The sequence below is a fragment of the Camponotus vicinus genome, unplaced genomic scaffold (genome assembly GCF_025532165.1).
Source record: "Camponotus vicinus isolate PSW18456_S1 unplaced genomic scaffold, iyCamVici1.0 SCAF_12, whole genome shotgun sequence".
In the NCBI taxonomy this organism is placed as follows: domain Eukaryota; kingdom Metazoa; phylum Arthropoda; class Insecta; order Hymenoptera; family Formicidae; genus Camponotus; species Camponotus vicinus.
The window spans coordinates 15069671-15080216 of NW_028141948.1; the positions used below are offsets into that span (position 1 = coordinate 15069671).

General features: G+C 33.1%; 1 protein-coding gene across 8 annotated transcripts in view; it reads left to right on the forward strand.

The window, feature by feature from the left end:
* Positions 1 to 10546, forward strand: part of Gw (trinucleotide repeat containing adaptor protein gawky) — a 61934-nt gene that overhangs the window by 24089 nt on the left and 27299 nt on the right. For 6 of the 8 annotated variants that reach the window (XM_083083633.1, XM_083083634.1, XM_083083638.1 and 3 more), the window contains 6 exons: positions 458 to 616; positions 1472 to 1921; positions 2014 to 2334; positions 2518 to 2744; positions 2828 to 3206; positions 3327 to 3654. In XM_083083633.1, coding sequence (XP_082939759.1) covers positions 458 to 616; positions 1472 to 1921; positions 2014 to 2334; positions 2518 to 2744; positions 2828 to 3206; positions 3327 to 3654 — 1864 coding nt within the window. The remainder of the gene's footprint in view (positions 1 to 457; positions 617 to 1471; positions 1922 to 2013; positions 2335 to 2517; positions 2745 to 2827; positions 3207 to 3326; positions 3655 to 10546) is intronic. The other 2 variants (XM_083083637.1, XM_083083639.1) reach the window with 2 other exon arrangements.

Below are 10546 nucleotides of genomic sequence, written 5' to 3' on the forward strand. Positions count from 1 at the left end.
AGCAAACAAATATGTTGGTTTTGGTTTTCGGTGAAATTTGCTTAACAAGTAATGAGATTGAGTGAGTGTACACTTGTTTTATTATAAATTAACAATGTTTATAGTTAAATATGATGAATTGAAAATGAAGAATAGAAACCGCTATGTAGTACTGGTGCGGTATGAATAGTTACTAATTGCTTTTTGTATGTGTGCACACATAAATATTTCTCTTATATTACTGAAATACATGTGTGTTATTTGTATATATTTATATATGAGTAAATGTTTTTATAAAAGGTATAAAACATTTGAATATGAAGGTTTTTCTCTCTAAAGAAATCATAATAGATTTATTGTTGATGTTTGGGAAAGATTTCAATAGTATAAAAATATATAGTATATTAATAAGTGCGGGAGAAGAAGAGGAGGAAGAAGAAAGAAGGTAGGCATAGGATACAATTTATATTTAACACAGGGCGGAGGAGTGCCCAGTGGAGCGACCAGTGGAGGCGTAGGTGGTTCTGTCACCAGTGCTAGTCTTCTCAAACTTCAACAACAACAACAGCAACAGACAGCTGTTCCGCTACAGCAACAGCAGCCAAGTACCAATGCACCACAACCTCCTTTCAATCAGGTGAACAAATGCACTCTTGAAAATGATAAACTATTTATCAAATCATATTTAAGTTCCTTAATTTTTTTACAATAAAAGCAATGGCATATACTAATGCCAATTTTATGACAAAATGTGATTACAATCATGTCACATGTTTTGACAAATTTATGATAATGGCTGAGAAGATTGTATAAATTTATTTTTCATCAAAGCGGTTGAATGATAATGATTTATTTATATAGGAGGAATATATATATATATATATATATATATATATATATATATATATATGTAAAATCAATCACTAAGTGATATTTCTTAAATTAGCCAATGTTTGTAAAAAATCTATTTTGTGAAAGGATTTTATTATATATATTAGATATGTTTATTATACATGCATATAATTTAATCTGATTTTTAAATGCATGAATTTGTATTTGTTTAATATTAGCTATGCTTATGGATTGTTATTTGTTATTAATGATGCATTACTAACAATTGACATTTAAAAATTATTGTTCTAAATTAAAAACCTTTATCTTGATAATTAGATTATTATTGGATATGTATTTTCTTTTAATATTATATAAAAAAATAGCAATAATATATACATTTGTTATAAAATAATAATAATAATTTGCAAATACACATTAATACATGTATAAATATATTTGTAATATATTAATATTAATAAAAAATAAATCAGGTTATAGCTCTACAATCAAATTATTATATATATATATATATATATATATATATATATATATATATATACATATGTTGTTTATATTTAAATACTTTAAAATAATCAAATTGTCTTTAATTTAATATATATGGTATTTTTATATACATTTATATAATATTAATTTTCAGGCATCTCGCACAACACAGAATCAGCCAAGTACACAGCAATTGCGCATGCTCGTGCAACAAATTCAATTAGCTGTCCATGAAGGATATCTAAATCATCAGATTTTGAATCAACCATTAGCGCCTCAAACTTTGATGTTATTAAATCAGTTGCTGCAGCAAATCAAGGTTTTGCAGCAATTGCATCAACAACACTCTCTTCAGAATACTTCAATGAAAGGAGGCAATCAGTCTTCTCTGCAGATTAGTGTTCAAATTACAAAAACCAAGCAGCAAATAACGAATCTGCAGAATCAGATCGCAGTACAGCAAGCAACGTATATGAAACAACAACAGCAACATCCAGCTCCTCCGTCACAAGCATCAGAGTACTATAAATCCTCTGTGCACGATCCTATGTCAGCTTTGCAGAACAGTTTTAGTGATTTAACAATGAACAAAGAACCTCCGGTGGTACGTATGTGTTTGATTTACTTAAATATGCGAAATCTTGATGTGCAATTATGTAATCTAATCATTTAAATATTTTTTTTTCTTTTTTATAGAGTCAGCAACAGTCGAGATTAAATCAATGGAAACTACCATCGATCGACAAGGACGGTGATTTAGTATCAAACGAATTTTCCCGTGCTCCTGGAACTACAAGTAAACCGCCTACAACACCTGGAGCTTTGACTCAATCGCATAGCAGTCCAAACATGAATCCGTTATTAGGTCAAAGCGATGGTACGTGGTCTTCTAGACTCGGCGATAGCGGCTGGCCTGATCCAGGTAACAGCGATTCGACCGATGGAAAGGACTGGCAACCAGGTGGTGCCGCATATACAGATCTTGTACCGGAATTCGAACCAGGGAAACCATGGAAGGTAATCCATTTCCAATACCGTCAATTATTATTTGCTTTTTAAACGTTATTAAATGTTTTCGGAGAGTATACTGTTCATGACAAAATCATACTTAAAGGATGCGCATAAACATTGAAGCGTAAAAAGACAGCGTGTTAGTACTTAAAGCTTATCCGGGTCCACCTATATTTCATTTCATTTTAGGGTACCCAGATAAAAAGCATCGAGGATGATCCTAGTATCACTCCCGGTTCTGTCGTGCGCTCTCCATTATCCTTAGCAACTATCAAGGATCCCGATACGATTTTTTCGTCGAGCAGCAAGACATCACCGCCACCGCAAACAGCCAATCCTGACACATCGATCCCGAGTCTAAGTAATTCCACGTGGTCATTTAATCCACCAGCCACCACACCTAGTGCTTTTACTAGGTAATTGTTCTATCTAAATGTATAATATATTATAAAAATTTTTCTATTTCTGAATATAATTTTAAAGATACAATTTGTTGTAGTACTTCCAAAAATACATGGGGTGAGTCTGCTCCTCCGCCAACTGCTGTGACTTCGGAGCTCTGGGGTGCGCCAATGAGCAAAGCGCGCGGCCCACCTCCTGGCTTGGGTAGTAAAGGAGCTACGAACGCAAGCAATGGCTGGGGAGCCGGCTTAGGAACTGTTAGTAGATCGTCTAGTTCGTGGGGCCTTCAGTCGTCATCGGTTAGCAATACAGGTTGGATGTCTACCTGGCTTTTATTGAGAAATCTTACTCCCCAAATCGACGGTTCCACTTTGAAAACCTTATGCATGCAACATGGACCGGTTCAAGATTTCCGTCTCTATCAGAATCATGGAATTGCTTTGACGAAATATTCTTCTCGCGACGAGGCAATCAAGGTGAATATTAAAAAAATTTTTTTCTTTTTCAGATTCTTGCGATATGTAGTATTTGTGTTAATAAATCTTATTTTGTTTTAATGGCTTAAATATATTACGGAACTATCAATTTTTTTTCAGGCACAAGGAGCCCTAAACAATTGCGTCCTGGGTAACACAACGATATTTGCCGAGTCGCCCGGAGAGAGCGAGGTGCATACGATTCTGCAGCAACTCGGCCACGGCGGACAGCAGCAAGCCGGTAGTTCCGGCGGGGCCGGTTGGGGCCTTAGACCAACTAACAAAGCTGGCCCGCCACCCGACACATGGGGAGGCAGCTCTAGTCAGCTCTGGGGCGCCCCGCCCACTAGCAATTCCCTGTGGAGCAATGCTGGGATAGACAACAGTGACCAGCAACGAGCAACTCCCAGTTCTCTCAACTCGTACTTACCCGGAGATCTTCTGGGAGGTGAGTCGATGTAGAGAACGAGAGGCCATCCGCCCGAAATTTTGTCAAATAAGTAAACAAATTCACTTGCTTATGACGCAAGTCCAAAGATGCAGCTCGGCTGACGCAAATTTCGTGATCGAATGCGTATTACTTCCTCTTCCGATCCCTTATTCCTCTAAATCACATTTTGTATATCTAAGTATTATCACGTTACTGGTCGGTGTTTTTGGTTAGAGCAGATACAAGCTGTATCTGCTTATATATACTCTGTCGATGATAAGAAAGAGCGAACATATGAGAGGAAGAGGGAAAGGAAGGGAGAATTGTGAGAGAGTGATAGAAAGAAAGAGAGAGAGAGAGAAAGAGAAAAGAAGAGAATATGTATGTACGTGCGTATGCGCGCGCGTACACGTGTGCGTGTGTGTGTACGTGTGCGCAAAAGAGGACGAAAGGAAATGAGACGGACGAGGTCTTCACGAAACGTCAATTATATTGCTAGGAAATGCAATTACTATAACGAGTTACTTAACAAAGAAATTACTACCCTCGTATCCGCCTTGAGTAGAAAACACGCGTAAGCGAAATAATCGCAATGGTATACAACCAAATTGTGCGATAGATATCTAATTTTACATGACAAATCACATCCACACACATATACACATATACATTCATAAGAACACTTAATAAAAAAACGAAAAGTACTTTCAAGTACGAATGCGGTCGCGTCATTACTCTCTAAGGAGATATAAATATCTCTAAAAGATTTATAAATTGCGGAAGATCAAGTTAAGTCAAGTCATACCAATCGCAACGGTCTTTTCATCAATTTCTTGGTGCGTGTACTGCGTGCGATCTGCCACGATATGTAACGACGAAATGGCGTTTTCGTCGTTCTAATCTTGTAAGTACGTATTTCTAATCTGAAAATAAGACATAAACAAGAGAAGAGAAGAGAGAGAGAAAGAAAAAAAAACTCCGCGCTCTTTGTGCTGTTTTACTGGGAAGAAAGGGCGCTTTTCTCAATGAGGATTTATCGTCGAGGGTCTCTGATCAGGTGAAAGAGTGTTCCATTTTTTGCTGGACAGTTCCGAAGACTGCAGCGAGTATCAAATGTAGACTGTATCAATCTAATCAAAAGAAAAGAAAAACCTTAAAAAACAAGCATTGACGTCGCTGCCTGGTGCTCTGCCCCGACTTCCAATCCCCACCGCGCTCTGGACCCCCCACGAATATGGAAGAAACAAGAGGAATGCAGGGATATCAGATCAACTGGGCAACGACGCAACGATACCAAATGTTATCGCAATAACGTAAATTTTATTCTATATTAAATCTAGATGCCACCTGTCGTGCCAATGTCCAGTGTGTCTCTTTACCATTTATTAACGTAGAGTTTAAATGAAAAAAAAGAAGATAAACGGAAGATAAGGAGAAATGGAAAAAAGCGAGATGAAGCGATTAGAGCACGAAGCGTTGAGAAAAATCGAGGAAAATGCTGATATAAATGGCTAATAAAGCGGCTGAAAATATCGGGTATACATGAAAAATAAACATGAAGACGAGTAATGAACGCTACATACCGATTACCGTGTATGTAGTATATTACGCTTCTCTTGTTAGTGATGATATTTCGAACTCACAGTAATTACAATAGTCCGCGTAAGATCGCAATGTGAGTAAATGGCGATGTTACGAATGGATGGCATTTATTATGGGCGCATATACTGTCGAGCGGAGCTCGCAGTCTCTAGGATGAATTTAAATTAGTTTTTCTCTTCAACGTCAAAGGTACCTGAATGGACTGATAACCAAACGACGAACAAGCGAACCGTTAATTACTCATGCACAAGTTTCCTTATTTTTTTCTTTCCGTTTCTCCGCGTGTCGGAGCATTTGGAAATGTTTCGCGATCAATCATTAGGCGTAAAATCGTGAAAGATGTGAAAAAGAGACGGCTTTTTTTCCTTCGTCAATTGAGACAAAGAATAAGAGCAAATTATATACATATATATATGTATATATGTATATATATATATATATATATATATATATATACACATACACATACATACATACATACATACATACACATATATACATATATATGTGTGTGTATGCATATATGCAATATAAATATATATATTACATATATATATATATATATATATATATATATATATATATATATATATATATATATATATATATATGAAAATTGAAGGAAGAAAAGAAACACAATCACAAGACGCGAGCCGCGCGCGATATAAATGTGAACAACTACATATATACACATGCTGATTACACATCGTTTGCCACGCATGACTGAATTTGCATGCTTGCAAATGTCAACACGCCAAGCTAAGGAAATGTACACAGTAGCATTGGTCGACAATGATTATCGCCGCTTCCATGCGATCGGTCGATCCTCGCGGATATCGGACTATTATACTTTGGCATACCGTTAAATCAAAAAGAAAACATTTTTATATCTGTTGCCTTCCAAGAGAGAGAAAGAGAGAGAGAGAGAGAAAGAAAGAGATTGCTTTGTAGGAGACATCATCAAAAAGAGGCACGTTTCTCATGTGCTATGACGAAAATATCGGTGCATCAGTCCGCGATGTGTCCGCAATGAGAATCCGCGCGGTTCCGCCGTTCATGTCGCCTCGACTCTGTCGGCCAGTGTTGTTACGTAATGCTTAATTTTAATATTTTCGTAAGAATGCATAATTTAAGGAGTATTCATAATTACTATCTAACGTAGATAGAATTCAAGAGGAAGCGGAAAAGAACGCGACGGTACGATTATGACGACTATACGAGCTCCTCAGTTGCAAAGCGAAAGAAAAAAAAGAAAAGAAAAGAAAAAAAAAGATGAAGTAGTGAAAGCGCTGATTATGAGAATCGTTCTGTACATGATTGTATCGTACTCCTAAAGAAAGGATTGCCACGCAAATCGAGGAAATAAATTCCTTAATGTTTTAAACAACAATAAACCAAAATAAATATAGAAAAAAATAAAAACGGCAATATCTAATAAAATGGTAACATTTAAGAAATATGTGATGAAAGTAACTTATATATGATGTGGTTGTTTAAATTTACCAGTATATATATTGTATCTTTTATATCTATTTATCGATTGTATTTGACAAATTTTACTCATTATGTCTTTTCTTAATTAGTGTATTTAAATTGACGAAAATAAACTTTTAATTAAAATGACGTATTTTTAATTCAAAATAAATTTCTATCTCTAAGATCAGAATTGCGAGGAATCTAAACCAAGAATTTATAAAAACAGCATTTAAGAAAAAAAAAAAACACTCAAACTGTGAATTGCATTTCTTGAGTTGCACGGCGATCTGTTTCCAGAAGTACGATAGTATATATATATATGTATGCATAAATATTATCTCATACATTATTATATTGTACACATACACAAACAGCATACCTGTACATACATATATGTATGTAATATGTATATGTATGGTATCCTGACATTTTACTTAACAAAGTGTAGCAAAGTGTAAAAGAGAGAGTGAGAGTACGACAAAGAACTGTGCTAGAAATATAAGGACAATTATAATATAAACTTATATATATGATGCACTTATGATAACTATAAATACTATGGATTTATATATACATACATATATGTGAATGTAAATTATCATATTAATAATGAGACAACAATATAATAATTTGTCGGTGGTAATCTCTGACGAAATTTGCTAAGTAATATGCTAGAACTAAATTCGATAAATAATTACTTTAAAAGATAGATTAAAGGATAGGTTAAAAAATAAGCTATTTAAAAGAGTTGACAAAACTACAATGGCGTTCTAATATTTCTGAAATATAGATCTTAAGATAGAATTTAAATGTCTCAAGACTTAAATGTATTCATGAGCGTCAGACGGAGAGACTGGGAGAAAGAAAGGCAGAGACAGGGAAGGATGAGAATAAATGAGGCAGAGAATACACGTGAGAAATAATATCAATGAGGGAGCAGAGGGAGAGAAAGTCAGGAAAGGAGGACACAAAATAAGAGAAAACAAGGGAATGAACGAATGAACGAATATAGTATGAATGCGACAGAGTATAATTGCTCGCTTTCGCAAAATGGAGCGAGGTATGAAAGTGGAATGCGCGAAGAATTCGCGTTCGCATTTCTCAAGCACGGTCCATGTAGGCATGCCTGTTGATTACTAACGATTTACTTGTTTGCCTCGTCTTTAAGTGCAAGATAAATTGATGCAGCGCTAATTTAACAGCGAAAGGTGGAAAGAGAAGAAAAGAGATATTGAATAATATTTACTGTACGAAAGATCGTTGCTTTTGAGAGAATCAAAGGGGAACTTTTCTCCGAATTAGCCAAGATAAGATCAGAAAAAAACATTTAGAATTTGTTGTGATAACAGTGATCGATATATAGGTGGTATTTAGATATTTAGGGATCTTTATAAGTTACACGCATACACACACTATATGGTGTGAATAATCCAATGCATGGAGTACATTTGATTTCAATATTAATACCATTGCTTAATGAATATATTTTAATTAATTACGCGTATATAACAGGTAAATAATAATAATAGTAATAATAATAATAATAATAGTAATAATAATAATAATAATAATAATAAAAATAATAATAACAAGTATAATAACGGTTAGTAAAAGATCGGCAGATTAGGATGGTCAAGAATCAGTGGGATTTAAATGAAATATACTATCGACTCTTTGATATATGTAGAAATATATAAAAGTTCTCGCGAAAAAGGCTTAAAATGCGTATTTGTAAATGTGCGTACGTAAAACTTGTGCATATATACGGTATAACAGTCAACTAAAATACTATTGATCGATCATCGCGATAGTAAAACGCACGCGGTAATTACGCGTTACATTGCGTGCAAAGAGTAATGCACATTCTTATACACTCACGTACACTTTTAATGAGGTAATAAAATAATAAGGGGATAATGTGAGAGAGGGAGCTTTAAAATTTTTAAACGATAACATTTTAACAACCGACGTGCAGCCTATCGCTTAAATGTAATCTAGTGCAAGTTAACTTTAGTCCTTCCGACTCGTTGCCTTTCATTATTCGATACATTTCACACGATAACTATACATACATAACTATACATGTGCATAGTCATATATACACATGCATAATCGCGAGATGATAAATAAATAAATTCGATGAAAATGGACTGATTAGCGGATGTAAGATAATAACTAAATTCATTGACATGTAAACATACACAATACACGCACGCACACGCACGCACGCGTCTTATACGTCTGATATAAGACAATTGGTTTAAAATAGAAAGAAAACAAAAAAACGCAGGAAAAGAAAACTAGGTTGACGGGGACGGAGAAAAAGCGCTTTTAAATTTTGATTCTTATAACGTAGACTCGCATACAATTTTTATTTTTATAATCTATCTTTTAATTTATATATATAAAAAATGTAGAAGAATTTTGAAGAGCCTTAATAATTAAAAAAAAAAAACATGATTAGACCAAATTCTGACACATATAAAGATTTAAGATATTAATCCGTTTCAAAAAATTTACGAAATCAGAAAAATATATAAAATAAAAAGTAAAGCTTTTCATCTTGAAAAACTCAATTTTTATATATAATTTTTGCAATAACATTATCCAAAATTACGCTAATTTACTTATATTATCATTTGATCGCATTTAAAACTCTAAATTTTGATAATATTTTAATATTTAATATTTAATATTTTTTTTAGAATATACATAATGTTTTTTTGAAAATTATCATTTTTCGAAGTATTTAGAGATTCCGACACTTTTCTACATTACAATACACACATGAAACTGCTTTCTTTTATTATAATATTGATTATTAAATTATAATTATAACAATATTAAGGATGATATTAATTATCACTTATATTATATTGAGAATATTATAATATTGATATAATTATTAATAATACAATTACTTTATAATTATTAAGTTTATGTTAATTATAAATTTATTTAATATTGATATAATCAATTAACTGTCATAATATTGATCAATATTGATTAATTTTGTCGGAATTCAAATCGAAAAATCAATAATTCAAAAAAACAGTTTTTATAAACATATTCTACCGATTTTATGCAATTATTTTATTTCATTAATAGTACATTAAACAAAGTATTTATGCAGTCAATATTTAGGCTAAGTTTTAAATTGATTAGATATTTCACGTAGAAAGATATTTAAAGAGAAAGGCTTACCTTCTTCGGGTAGCATTTATGGTAATACACAGGGTTGGTTGGATATAGGATGTGTCTCTGTACCTGCCAAATGTTCTAGAAAATTAACAATAAGACGCTTTAAAATCACAGCAGTAGTAATTATGAAAGTCTTCAATACATTATAAATTAAAAATTGTTCTTCGATTTCAATAAGTGCACATAAAAACTGTAATAAGTATAACAATAACAAATCTTTAGATCTTTTTTGTAAGAAGAACGATAAAGTAAATAATAAATAGATGTATTAGAATAGGATGTTTGATCTTGGCCGGAGACACTTCACTATAATATAGCGATAATGATGGTGGAATGATAATGCTTTTTAATTAATTAAAAATATATATTGCTCACCGTATTAATATTCTATTAATATAAGAATTCTATCAATATACGAATCTGAAAGATAAATATGTTAAAAATTAAAACACCATTAGTCGATGCTTATTATATGAAGATATCCTTGACAGAAGCAAAACTTTGCGAAAATCGCGTTATTTCGAAAGAAGAAACATCTCAAAAGTTCTCTTGATAATATTTTATCCCATAATAATTTCAATCGTTTCGTACAGAAGACAAAAAAAGTTTGCGCTTACATAAGTTCCATATC